Source organism: Triticum urartu, chromosome 4 (genome assembly GCF_003073215.2).
Source record: "Triticum urartu cultivar G1812 chromosome 4, Tu2.1, whole genome shotgun sequence".
Lineage (NCBI taxonomy): Eukaryota > Viridiplantae > Streptophyta > Magnoliopsida > Poales > Poaceae > Triticum > Triticum urartu.
In genome coordinates this window covers 600,664,979-600,679,798 of record NC_053025.1, presented here as the reverse complement: position 1 = coordinate 600,679,798, position 14,820 = coordinate 600,664,979, and the positions used below count along the sequence as shown (strand labels likewise).

Genomic DNA, 14,820 nt, shown 5'->3' with positions numbered 1-14,820 from the left:
TCTAAGATCAAAGAAATGCAAAGTAACTCCTATGACTAAGAATTACAACGAAATCTCTTGGCAATACTTTCTTCGTGGTATCAATCTCTGCTAGAAGAAAAACTCCAAAGACTTCGGGAGACTGCAATTATATTGGAGCAACGATGTTATCCCTCTTTCACCCGCATGAACATTACCAATAATGGTTTTCGAAAGTACCTTGAGTCGCCCATCCAAAAAGATGGGAAGCCTTGATTGACGAACATAGTTAGGCCTGGGATAATCCCCTAGAAGTGCCGGCCATTGGATCATAATATCTTAACCAAACAAAACAGTAAGGTCTCAACTCCACAAAGAATCAAAACCCAAAAAAAGCTTGATGCACCAATTTAAACTCATTAGATTCTATTGAGGACAGAAAACTCTGTAATCTCATAGCACCGTCAAAAGAATAAGAGTAAATTTATTCTCACAACATACGATGATGATCAGTAGATGACGACAAAAACCTAGAACTCTTCAAGATGCAAGGTCCCATCACCTCATAGCGCCAAAATGGCAGCCGGAGGCAAGGGAACCAAAAATTCCTGGCGCCGGTTGATACTACAGCCCTTAACGAAACACTCGTGCTTGACAGATCTTCTGGTTCCTAAAACTGGTAAAAAACAGGCTTGGAGCCTTCCCAAAACCGGCTGAGAACCCGTCTCCCAAGCTCGTCCGATCTAATGGGCTGGCCCACTAGGAGGGACACCGCCGACGATCGATCGTTTATTGCTTGCAGTAAGCGACCAATAGCATTTTGGGCCCCCCCTATGTTTCGCTTTAAGCGAGACCTAGTGAGACCCTCGCGCCAGGGCAGCTCTAGGTGGACCAGCTCAGGTGCGGTGCAGAGCACATCCTTGTTATTTTTGTGTTTCTTTCATGTTTTCATGTTTTTATTTTTTTTCACTTTTGTTTACACTACCGAAAATTATAAACATATGTATTAAAAAATATACATTACATAATTATTTGAAAAACGTTAATCATGCATTCAAAAATCTTAAATGTGTATACAAAAAATGGTGACCATGTATAAGAAACATGTTGAATAAGTGTTTAAAAAATGGTGAACAAGTATTTGAAAAATATTGAACAAGCGGTCGAACAATGTTGATTACAAAAAATGTTGATCACTTATGAAAAAAAATGATGAATGTTTTTTATCATATATATAAAAATGTTAATCAAGCGTTTAAAAATAATGTTGAACAAGTATTCCAAAAATGTTAATCAGGCATTTGAGAAATGTTAAATGTGTATAGAAAAAATGTGATCATGTATTGAATAAATGATGAAATAATTTTAATCATGTATATAAAAATGTAATCAAGCATTTGAACAAAATGTTGAAGACGTGTTGAAAAATGTTAATCAAGCGTTTGAAAAATGTTAAATGTGTATATAAAAATTATTGACTACGCATTCAAGAAGTGTTAATATTTTTATTTGAAAACTATTAACGAAGCGTTAAAAAATGCTAAAATATATACAAAAAATGTTGACCTTGTATTAGGAAAATGTTACAAATGTGTAGGAAAAATGTTGACCATGTATCCAAAAATTTGTAGAAATGAAAATAAACCAGAGAAAAGTAAAATGAAAAATAAAACCGAAGAAACAAATGCAAAAGAGGAAACAAAAAAAGAGAAAGAAGACAAAGAGGAATGAAGAAAAAGGAGAAAGAAAACAAAAAAAAACGAGGAAAAAGGAGAGAGAAAATATATATGGATAAAAACAATGGAAAAAAAGAGAAACCAAAAAAACAATGGAAAACGAAAAATAAAATAACCCAGAGAATACAGAGGAAAAAAAAAACCCTGCTGTTCTCCTTCTAGTAGCTCGTGGCCTGCTTATTGAACACGAGCTTGCTATTAGCTTTTTCGCAAAAAAAAAAGCTTGCTATTAGCTTAGTGGCAACACTGCTGCGTAGTAACCAGTAGATCGCAGGATCGATCAGCTGCAGATGCTCCAGCGAGGGAAACTTCCCGTCTCGCTTAATGTGATAAATAGTCGCCGCGTAGCACTTGTTGGCCCGCATGGATTACTCTTGGGCCAACCCTCCCAGTCCTCTCACTCTCCCGCGCGGCCCTGCTCTCGAAGAAACCAAGTTCTTAGTGGGCGCGCAATGTCCTCATCGGTGATATCGGCCGCAAACCCAGCCATGCACAGCACCACTCAAATATTCCGATCGCCCAATTTTGTAAGCTGTGGCGACGACCACCAACTCATGGGCGAGCAAGCAGCGTGGCATTATTATAGCTTGAACCGCGCGCGCTGCGGAAGCTATTTATAGGCAACAAAAGGGAAGCGACGGTGCGCGCGCGTGACGAACTGACGACCGCGAGGAGGCAGGGAGGAGGAGGACGTGCGACGATCGATGGCGAGGACCACGGCCATGCGCGTGGCGACGGTGTGCATGCTTCTGCTGCTGCTCGTCTCGACGGCCACGGCCACGGCGACGGAGCACCGGGACCTGGCGGAAGAGGGCACAAGCCCGCCGGCGGCGAGCCCGGCTGCCGACGGCGCCCCGGCCGACAAGGAACCCCCGGAAGGCCACCTCGGCTTCCGCGTCGTCACGGGCCTCATCGAGAAGTATGCATGCATTGCGCCCTCTGTATGTAATTATGGGCGGCGGGAACAGATAACGATCGTTGGTTTGGTTTTATTTGGTTTGCAGGGCTACCGGCAAGAGCGCCCGTCTGGACCTGGAAAAGGAGGAGAAACTTCATTAGCCATTTTCGGTCCGTTTTGTTGTCGACAAGGAGCTGGCTGTGGATTATTGCAGGCATGCAGCCGTCAACAAGAAGATGCGATCGCGCACTGTTTGCATGCTGTTTGACTGAATATCGTAATGTACTTCTACCAAATGATAAAGGTCTAGTCTCTCTCGCCGTATAAGTAAATCCTCTTAGATAGTCTCTGTTGTAAGCATCTCGCCGTATAAGTAAATCCTCTTAGATAGTCTCTGTTGTAAGCACCCCTGCAACTGCAAATGATATATGTTGTTTTCCTGTTGTTTACAATATTCCCTAAGAGTGTTTTTCTCCATTTCCAACCTGTCTAGAACAGTTAGAGAAAACACTTCGGCTATCTGTAAGTCGCCTGATTTCTAAATTTGAGTAAGTCAATTTTTTGACCGTTGATCTTTTTTGTCAATATTCGTGTTCTTTATTTCCTTGTGTTGTTTCATGGCTTCTTAGGCTACCTTTTAACTTATCTCTGTTTGGGACCAGTCAATTTTTTCTTTGCCTAAATTTTTGACTTGCCCTTGCTTAGGGAGAGCGATTTCCTATTGGTCTTGAAGCCCGTCACACATTGCCTTCTTTGGTATGTTCTTTTAGGTTTTCCTTTTTTCTACATGTGTATTTTTGGCATGTTGGATGAGTTGAAATGCACACTTGCAAGTGCTATATACTATGTGTTTAAATTACACCAGAGTATGGAAATTGAACTATTATATGCCTATTTTTGCATATTAAAAAGGTCAAATTCAGTGCAAAGTTGTGTGAATTTTTATAAAGTTTTTATTTAATTTCCGTTCTTCTTAAAGGGCAATACCAATGCCACCAATTTATTATTTCTTAGAAAACTTCATTATTTTTGTTTTGTTTTGTTTTTATTTATTTATTCTTTTTAAGGGTAATACCCATGCCACTAATTCGCTCATTCGTAGAAAATATTCTTTTGCAATTCAAATATTATATGCTTATTCTTGCATAAGACAAAAAAAACAATTTATGAGTACATTATATGCAATTTTTCTCATTTTTCCTTTCTTCTTAGAGGGTAATACCAATATCATTAATTCATTCTTCCTTAGAAAACTTAATTATTTTTATTTTTACTTTATTTTTAAAAGAGTAATACCAATGCCACTAATTCATTCCTTCTTGTAAAAAAATATTTTCCCCAAATTCCACCATCATATGCTTGTTATTTCCAATAGTAATAAGGTGCGATTTTTGTGTAAATCATGCGCTAAATTTGTCATTATTTGCATTTTTATCATTTTTCTTAAAGAGTAATACCAATGACACTAATTTATTCTTCGCTAACTTCATTATTTTAGTTTATATTTCATGTTATTTCTTCTTTTAGGGGCACACTAATTCATTACTTCTTACAAAACTTCATTTTTGTAAAAATTTCACTATTGTATGTGTATTCTTGCATATTATAAAAAAGCACTATTTTTGCATAAATTGTTTGCAAATTTTGTCATTATTTGTTTTATTTATTTTAATTTTATCTTTTCAGAAGGAAATACCAATGCTATTAATCCATTTTTCTTAGGAAGCCTCATTATTTGGATTAAGTTTTATTTATTATTTAAACGATTTCTTATTTAAGGGTAATACCAATGTCACTAATTAATTCATTCCTTCTTAGGAAACCTTTTCCCCAAAATTCCACTATTATAAGCTTAATTTTGCATATTTTTAAAAAGCGCAATTTTGGTGTATATTGTGTGCAAAAAGTTTCATTGTTTTTTTGGATTTTTAAGTTTCTTTCTTCTTAGAGGGTAATACCAGTGCCACTAATTCATTCTTACTTAGAAGACCTTATTTTTTTTGTAGTTTTAGTTTTAGTTTTTATTTTATTTTATTTTTATTAAAGGATAATACTGAAAATAGTAATTCATTTTTTTATTAGAGCCCGCCGGCGGCGAGCCCGGGAGCCGACGGCGCCCCGGCCGACAAGGAACCCCTGGAAGGCCACCTCAGCTTCCGCGTCGTCACGGGCCTCATCGAGAAGTATGCATGCATTGCGCCCTCTGTATGTAATTATGGGCGGCGGGAACAGATAACGATCGTTGGTTTGGTTTTATTTGGTTTGCAGGGCTACCGGCAAGAGCGCCCGTCTGAACCTGGAAAAGGAGGAGAAACTTCATTAGCCATTTTCGGTCCGTTTTGTTGTCGACAAGGAGCTGGCTGTGGATTATTGCAGGCATGCAGCCGTCAACAAGAAGATGCGATCGCGCACTGTTTGCATGCTGTTTGACTGAATATCGTAATGTACTTCTGCCAAATGATAAAGGTCTAGTCTCTCTCGCCGTATAAGTAAATCCTCTTAGATAGTCTCTGTTGTAAGCACCCCTGCAACTGCAAATGATATATGTTGTTTTCCTGTTGTTTACAATATTCCCTAAGAGTGTTTTTCTCCATTTCCAACCTGTCTAGAACAGTTAGAGAAAACACTTCGGCTATCTGTAAGTCGCCTGATTTCTAAATTTGAGTAAGTCAATTTTTTGACCGTTGATCTTTTTTGTCAATATTCGTGTTCTTTATTTCCTTGTGTTGTTTCATGGCTTCTTAGGCTACCTTTTAACTTATCTCTGTTTGGGACCAGTCAATTTTTTCTTTGCCTAAATTTTTGACTTGCCCCTGCTTAGGGAGAGCGATTTCCTATTGGTCTTGAAGCCCGTCACACATTGCCTTTTTTGGTATGTTCTTTTAGGTTTTCCTTTTTTCTACAAGTGTATTTTTGGCATGTTGGATGAGTTGAAATGCACACTTGCAAGTGCTATATACTATGTGTTTAAATTACACCAGAGTATGGAAATTGAACTATTATATGCCTATTTTTGCATATTAAAAAGGTCAAATTCAGTGCAAAGTTGTGTGAATTTTTATAAAGTTTTTATTTAATTTCCGTTCTTCTTAAAGGGCAATACCAATGCCACCAATTTATTATTTCTTAGAAAACTTCATTATTTTTGTTTTGTTTTTATTTATTTTTTCTTTTTAAGGGTAATACCCATGCCACTAATTCGCTCATTCGTAGAAAATATTCTTTTGCAATTCAAATATTATATGCTTATTCTTGCATAAGACAAAAAAACAATTTATGAGTACATTATATGCAATTTTTCTCATTTTTCCTTTCTTCTTAGAGGGTAATACCAATATCATTAATTCATTCTTCCTTAGAAAACTTAATTATTTTTATTTTTACTTTATTTTTAAAAGAGTAATACCAATGCCACTAATTCATTCCTTCTTGTAAAAAAATATTTTCCCCAAATTCCACCATCATATGCTTGTTATTTCCAATAGTAATAAGGTGCGATTTTTGTGTAAATCATGCGCTAAATTTGTCATTATTGCATTTTTATCATTTTTCTTAAAGAGTAATACCAATGACACTAATTTATTCTTCGCTAACTTCATTATTTTAGTTTATATTTCATGTTATTTCTTCTTTTAGGGGCACACTAATTCATTACTTCTTACAAAACTTCATTTTTGTAAAAATTTCACTATTGTATGTGTATTCTTGCATATTATAAAAAAGCACTATTTTTGCATAAATTGTTTGCAAATTTTGTCATTATTTGTTTTATTTATTTTAATTTTATCTTTTCAGAGGGAAATACCAATGCTATTAATCCATTTTTCTTAGGAAGCCTCATTATTTGGATTAAGTTTTATTTATTATTTAAACGATTTCTTATTTAAGGGTAATACCAACGTCACTAATTAATTCATTCCTTCTTAGGAAACCTTTTCCCCAAAATTCCACTATTATAAGCTTAATTTTGCATATTTTTAAAAAGCGCAATTTTGGTGTATATTGTGTGCAAAAAGTTTCATTGTTTTTTTGGATTTTTAAGTTTCTTTCTTCTTAGAGGGTAATACCAGTGCCACTAATTCATTCTTACTTAGAGGACCTTATTTTTTTGTAGTTTTAGTTTTAGTTTTTATTTTATTTTATTTTTATTAAAGGATAATACTGAAAATACTAATTCATTTTTTATTAGAAACTTCGTTATTTTGATTTTGTTTTAGTTTTTATTTTATTTTATTTATTTTTATTGTCAATTGCAATCCCACTAATTCATTTCTTCTTAGGAAACTTCTTGCATATTACTCTGTATAAGAAAACATAATTATTGTGTCAATTGTGTGCATATTTTGTAATATTTTTTAAAAATATTTTCATTTTCTTCTTCTTAACTGGTAATATCAATCCCACAAATCCATTCTTTCTTGAAAAAAAATCTAAATGGGTAATACCAAATCTAAATCGAAATAATGATTTTTTTCATTTTCTTTCTTCTTAAAGTGTAATACCAAAGCCACTAATTCATTCTTTCCTAAAAAACTTCATTATTTTGATTTTGTTTTACTTTTTGTTTCATTTTATTTTTTTGTGATAATACTGATGCCACTAATTCATTCCTTCTTAGTAAACTTCCTCTTGTTGTGAAATTTCTCTATTACTATATGTTTATTCTTGCATATCATAAAAAGCACAATTTCTGTGTATATTGTGTTCTAATTTTGTCAATGTTTTTTTATACTTTTCTTTTAAGGGAAATACAAATGTCACTAATTCATTCTTTTCTAGGAATTTCATATTTTTCTTTATTTTCATTCATTTCATTTTTTATGGTGACACACCACAAGTATTAGAGTTTTAGACGACTGACCCTTTTTCTTGTGTTGGTTATCGGTTAACAACAAACAAGAATAAAACTATGGAAGTTTAAAAAATATTGGTATTCTAAGAATACTTAGAAAATATATTTTGCCATCAAATGGGGCCTTAGTTGTATATGACAGGGGAGTTGTGTGGTTGGAAGAACCTCATATCTCACCGTAAAGATGATCGGTGGCAACCTCCCTATAGGTGTAGCATATTTAGAGAAGCACCCCCGACCATTAGACGAAAGCCACTCGCACAACGGTTGGCTAGCGCATGTGGCCGCGTATGCAGTAGCTAGCCGGCCAACATGCCAAGCTAGCTCATCTGTCGATGTGCCGATAGAAACAACTATTTCGGGGCAAGGCATGACTGTGTGGGAGTTACTATGTGCAGATGTGATAGATGATAACTCATCATGTAGGAACACGTTTGGGGTTAAACGTTTTTTTTTTTTTTGCAATACAATCAGATCTATACAAAGAATCTCAAACATAATAAAAATTACATCGAGATTCCGCAACCACCGAAGACCACTACTACCGCCATAACGAGTTGCTGCTGTGCCTCTCCTCTATTGGAGCCGTCTTGATTTTGTCGATGATAGTCGGGAAGTCTTTATGCACGTGCCTCTATGGACTAGCGCCTTGGAGTCGCAGTCGCTATCATTGAACCCATGCATATATCTAAAGCACTCGCCACATGACGAGAAATCCGAACCTCACCGCCCCAAGGAGACAACAGGAATCTACGCCGGAGCTTCGTCAGCTACGTCCATGCGAACGAACCCGAGTAGGATCAGTGTCCAAAAGACAAACTTAAAGAATAAACGTCGCCATCCGTCCGAGCACCGCACCCGCGAGGACTAACAAACCTAATCTAAACTACTAGATGCAGCGAAGGCATCAGGATATCCCTAGAGAAAAGCACATCACTAATGTTCGTAAAGTCTATACAAAGAATGGGAATCTCCCTTCTTCTTCTCCTTCACATCAACCATTTCTATCTTAAAAAAGAAATCCTCAACATGGAGTGTCTGTAAGACAATAGGTTTGGGGGAACCGGCACAACCCTCTAGGGGTGGCCTATCATATATATATATATATATGTATGTATGTATGTATGTATGTATGTATGTATGTATATATATAATGAGTGGGATACAATGTTACAATATACACGTATGAATACGGAGGCTATACAGTCTAACACCCTCCCTCAATCTTAGCCACTTTCTAAAGAATCTATAAGGGTAAGATTGCGCCGGCAAGCCTCAAACTGTGGTAGAGGCAATGGCTTGGTGAAGATGTCTGCAAGTTGATCCTTGGAAGAGATGAACCTGATCTGTAGTTGCTTCTGGGAGACACGTTCACGCACAAAGTGATAGTCAACTTCAATGTGTTTCGTTCGGGCATGGAATACCGGATTTGTAGAGAGGTATGTAGCACCGATGTTATCACACCAAAGGACAGGAGACTGTGATTGGGATATACCCAATTCCTGAAGCAAAGACTGTACCCAGATAATCTCCGCAGTAGCATTGGCCACAGCCTTATACTCAGCTTCAGTACTGCTACGTGAGACAGTGGCCTGTTTCCGAGCACTCCAGGCGATCAGATTAGAGCCAAGGAACACAACATAACCCCCCGTAGATCGCCTGTCATCCGGACTGCCAGGCCAATCCGCATCAGAATATGCCGAGAGACATCTAGAGGAGGTCAGTCGAATATGCAAGCCATGAGACACCGTGAATCGAATGTAGCGTAAGATGCGCTTAACAGCAGACCAATGAGTGTCACGGGGTGACTGCAGATACTGGCAAACTCGGTTGACAGTAAAAGAAATGTCCGGTCATGTGATCGTCAAGTACCGAAGACCACTAACAATACTCCTATATGTCGTCGCATCAGCAGAAGATAGAAGCTCACCATCAACAGCAGTGATCTTGTTAGTGGTAGACATCGGTGTAGTTGTCGGTTTGCACTTAAGCATCCCAGCCCGCTGCAACAAATCCAAGGAGTACTTCTTCTGCGTCATAACAAGGCCATCAACCCGAGAAGTAACCTCCACACCAAGGAAGTAGTGAAGCTTCCCAAGGTCCTTGACCGCAAAATCAGCACAAGAGAGCGAACAAGAGCAGTAGCGGCCGACTGAGAGGAGTTGACAAGAATAAATCATCCACATAAACCAACAAGTACATAGTAACCTCAGGCTTCTGTAGAAGAAATTGTGAGGAGTCAGCAGTCGACGATGCAAAACCATGAGCACGAAGGGCCATTGCAAGACGAGCATGCCATGCATGGGGATCTTGCTTCAGATCATAAAGTGCCTTGGACAGACGACAAAGATGATCAGGACGATCTGGATCAGAAAAAACCCGGAGGCTGGCGTATATAAACCTCCTCCTCCAACACACCATGGAGAAAGGCATTTTGTACATCAAGCTGGCGAAGAAACCAACCTCGAGTAAGGGCAAGAGAAAGAAGAAGCCTGATGATAGTAGGCTTAACCACTGGACTGAAGGTGTCTTCATAGTCAAGACCATAGCGCTGCCGAAAACTGCGAGCAACAAGACGAGCTTTGTAGCACTCAATGGACCCATCAAAATGCTTCTTCACTTTGAAAACCCACTTGGAGTCAATGACATTAACCCGCGATGGTGGAGGAACGAGAGTCCATGTCTTATTGCGAACTAGTGATTGGGGCGCCACACGGTGGCGCCGCTTGAGAGAAAGTTGTACGCATATTTTCTTTGAAAAAAATACATAGAGTCCTCGGGTCTTCGCCTATGTCTGAAAAACATTTAAAAAAAGTCCTCACTTTCATCTAAAAAAAGTAAAAAAGAAAAAAATCCACAACAGCCTATCAGCGAGTGCCACTTTGCATAACCCTTCATTTAAAAAATACCAGAGGTCCTCATCCCCATCTAAAAAAATACATTTAAAAAATAATCCACACCTTCATCTAAAAAAATAACAAAAGATTTCTCACCACGGCCAACCAGCTTGCGCCACGTGGCATAGCTGGTTGGCCGCCCTTCATGCGTAGCTTAATGGTTTTAATAAGAGCTTGATACTCCTGCTCCATGGCCTCTCTCCAATGAGGAATGCGCATAGCAGCTTGATATGTGCGCGACTCAGAGGAGGGATCCGCAAGCGCAGCAGTCATGCATGCAGCCAACCAAGCAATAGTACCATCATGGCGCTGCTTAGGCTGAAAAATGCCACTGTGGCTGCGTGTATGTGGGCGCAGAGCAGCAGCAGGAGCCAACGAAGTCAAGGACGACGATGGAGTGGCGCCAGAGGAGCCAGCAGCAGCAGGACTGGGCGAGGGCGACAGAGGCGTCCCGGTCAGCAGAGGACCAGGTGACGCCTTGGGGGAGCCGATGCCAGGCGACTCCGGGTTGCATGGCGATGAAGACAACCCGGGAGAGGTCAGCCCAGGTGACAATGGCCCAGACGCCATAGGCGGGGGCGGGCGAAGCCGGCCCAGTCGCCGTTGGCGGCGAGGCGGGGGCGGGCGAGGCCAGCCCAGGCGCCGTTGGCATGACCAGCGTCGCGAGCCGAGCGCGCGGCGATGCCAGCCCAGAGGCCAAGGGTGATGAAGCGGGCGGCAGCACCAGGGCATCGATCGGTCGTGCATGGTCACGGGTACCGAGGCCATGCAATGGCACCATATGATCGTCGTGCACAACAGGTGGTGCCGACAAGGAAGGTGATGACGACTAAGGAGGCGATGGCGCCTCTAAAATTTCCAAATGAGCTCCACGTCCAGTGCCTTCACCATGATTAGGCAACAATATAGGAGAATATGCAACATCATCAAATTGGTCAGAGGCAACAGAGGATGAATGCGTGGACGGTGGTTCAGCGGTGGACACAAGAAGTTTGGCAAAGGGAAACACATGCTCATCAAACACGACATCCCGAGATATATAGACACGATTAGTGGGAACATGAAGACATTTGTATCCTTTATGAAGAGAGCTATAGCCAAGAAAGACACACTTCTTGAAGCGAAACTCGAGCTTGCGCTTGTTATATGGATGGAGGTGTGGCCAGCAAGCACACCCAAAAACCTGGAAGAAGGTGTAATTAGGTTGTTCATTAAGGAGAACTTCAATGGGAGTCTTCATGTTCAAAGCACGAGTGGGAGTACGGTTGATAAGAAAGCATGCAGTGGTGAAAGCATCACTCCAAAAACGAAACGGAACCGATGCATGTGCCAAAAGAGTGAGACCAGTTTCAATAATGTAACGATGCTTACGTTCTACTGAACCATTCTGCTGATGTGTGTGGACATGCTAAATGGTGAGCGATCCCAAGCGACTGAAAGAAGGAGTTGAGGTTGCGATACTCACCCCCCAGTCCGACTGAACATGAACAATTTTGTGCTTGAGAAGGCGTTCAACATGTTTTTGAAACTGAACAAAAATATCGAACACATCAGATTTTCATTTGATAAGATAAATCCAGGTAAAGCAACTATAAGCATCAACGAAGTTGATATAATAATTGTGACCACTGACAGAAGTCTGAGCGGGACCCCATACATCTAAAAATACAAGTTTTAAAGGATGTTCCACCTCACGACTAGACTCCGAAAAAGGAAGTTGATGACTCTTCCCCTGCTGACAAGCATCACACACTGCTACATCTTTATTACTAGACATGCTAGGAAGCTCATGACGACGCAAAATATGACGGACAATAGGTGTGGCCGGATGACCAAGAAGAGCATGCCACTGTGACGGAGATACCCGAACTCCACTGAAAACGCGAGCGACGCCAGGATGCTCCAGACGATAGAGGACCTGGCATAACCGTCCGCTAAGAAGAATGTCCCTCGTGCCCCGATCCTTAATAAAAATATCAAAAGGATGAAATTCACAAAGCACATTATTATCACGTGTGAGTTTAGGAACTAAAAGAAGATTACGTGTCACAGATGGAACTCTAAGAACATTGGGAAGCTGAAGACTCCTATTTGCATGTCTAGTGAGAAGAGATGCTTGACCAATATGAGAGATGTGCATACCTGCTCCATTGGCGGTGTGGATCTTGTCGGATCCATGATAGGGTTCATGAGTATGAAGCTTTCCCATCTCGTTCGTCAGATGCTCCGTTGCCCCAGAATCCATGTACCAGTGGGAATCGATGGAGTAGGACTGAGTGTGTCCTTGTTGCTTCGACGACGCCGGACGATCAGCCATGGCAACCTGATGCGCAAAGTTGCGTGTGTCCTTGCCGTCATTGCTGAGGCCAAGAAAACTCCACTGAAAATGTTTGTGACACTTAGAGGCCCAGTGCCCCTCAATGCCACATAGCTGACACACACGCCGACCACCGACCCCTGGTAGGGTTGTGGGCGGGGGGGGGGAGCCGAGGGTGACGACGATGATGCAGGGGGCGGCGCCTTGGACGAGTTGCGGCCACCCTTGGTGGTGGCGTACATGGACAGGGGGCCGTGACTGGCCTTGGCACGACGAGCCTCGACACGCTGTTCGGTGAGAAGAAGGAAGGAGTAGACCTGATGTGCCATCATGGGGGTCAACCGGTCGAGTTGCCCCGCTCGTTGATGATCTCGACCAAAGCATCATACTCCTCGTCTAGCCCGTTGACGATGAAGGAGTTGAACTCAGAGTCGGTGAGCGGCTGTCCAATGGAGGCCAACTAGTCAGCAAGGCCCTTGACCTTGTTGTAGAACTCCGTGGCCGTGGAGTCGAGCTTCTCACACTCACCAAGCTGACAATGAAGCGTGGAGACACGAGCCTGTGACTGCGCCGCAAACGAGCGCTCGAGTATGGTCCATGCCTCATGAGACGTCTTGGCGAAAACGGCAAGCCCAGCGACAGCCGGATAGAGCGATCCCTGGATGGAGGAGAGGTTTGCCTGGTCCTGCCCCATCCAAACACGGTGGGCCGGATTATAGACCGGACCGTGCATGCTGTCCACCAGAGCGGGAGGGGGGCAAGGGAGAGAACTATCGACGTAGCCAAGCAGGTAATGGATCCCAAGGAGCGGAAGAACCTGCGCACGCCAGAAGATGTAGTTGTTGGACGATAACTTGATGGTGATGAGGTGGCCGAAGTGAAACGGCGGTGGCAGCGGCGATCCCATCGAGGAGACTGCCTGAGGTGAGGACACCATAGAGGCAGTCAGCGGCACCATGGATGCGGCCGGAGGTGCAAAGGGCGCGGGGGCAGATGGCGCTGCGGTCGGGACCGACGCCGCAAGCCCCGCCATGAAGGCGGACTCGGGTGCCACCAGCGGTAGCGGCGGGACAGCACCTGCGGCAGGAGATGCGGACGAAGCAGCGGCGGTGTGTGTTGCAAATTTGCCCTAGAGGCAATAATAAATAAGTTATTATTATATTTCCTTGTTCATGATAATCGTTTATTATCCATGCTAGAATTGTATTGATAGGAAACTCAGATACATGTGTGGATACATAGACAACACAATGTCCCTAGTAAGCCTCTAGTTGACTAGCTCGTTGATCAATAGATGGTTACGGTTCCCTGACCATGGACATTGGATGTCATTGATAACGGGATCACATCATTACGAGAATGATGTGATGGACAAGATCCAATCCTAAGCCTAGCACAAAGATCGTGTAGTTCGTATGCTAAAGCTTTTCTAATGTCAAGTATCATTTCCTTAGACCATGAGATTGTGCAACTCCCGGATACCGTAGTAGTGCTTTGGGTGTGCCAAACGTCACAACATAACTGGGTGGCTATAAAGGTACACTACAGGTATCTCCGAAAGTATCTATTGGGTTGGCACGAATCGAGACTGGGATTTGTCACTCCGTGTAACGGAGAGGTATCTCTGGGCCCACTCGGTAGGACATCATCATAATGTGCACAATGTGACCAAGGAGTTGATCACGGGATGATGTGTTACAGAACGAGTAAAGAGACTTGCCGGTAACGAGATTGAACAAGGTATCGTGATACCGACGATCGAATCTCGGGCAAGTATCGTACCGCTAGACAAAGGGAATTGAATACGGGATTGATTGAATCCTCGACATCGTGGTTCATTCGATGAGATCATCGTGGAACATGTGGGAGCCAACATGGGTATCCATATCCCGCTGTTGGTTATTGGCCGGAGAGGTGTCTCGGTCATGTCTGCATGGTTCCCGAACCCGTAGGGTCTACACACTTAAGGTTCTATGACGCTAGGGTTATAGGGAATAGATATACGTGGTTACTGAATGTTGTTTGGAGTCCCGGATGAGATCCCGGACATCACGAGAAGTTCCGGAATGGTCCGGAGGTAAAGATTTATATATGGGAAGTCCTGTTTTGGTCACCGGAAAAGTTTCGGGTGCTATCGGTAACGTACCGGGACCACCGGGAGG

The 14,820-nt window shown here is 41.9% G+C and overlaps 1 protein-coding gene across 1 annotated transcript; it reads left to right on the top strand.

The window, feature by feature from the left end:
* Positions 1-2,382: 2,382 nt before the first annotated feature.
* On the top strand, positions 2,383-2,753 carry LOC125554939. Its single transcript, XM_048718298.1, has 2 exons — positions 2,383-2,613; positions 2,699-2,753. Exons 1-2 carry the CDS (start codon positions 2,399-2,401, stop codon positions 2,751-2,753), a joined length of 270 nt encoding a protein of 89 aa, XP_048574255.1. The 5' UTR covers positions 2,383-2,398.
* Positions 2,754-14,820: the final 12,067 nt, after the last annotated feature.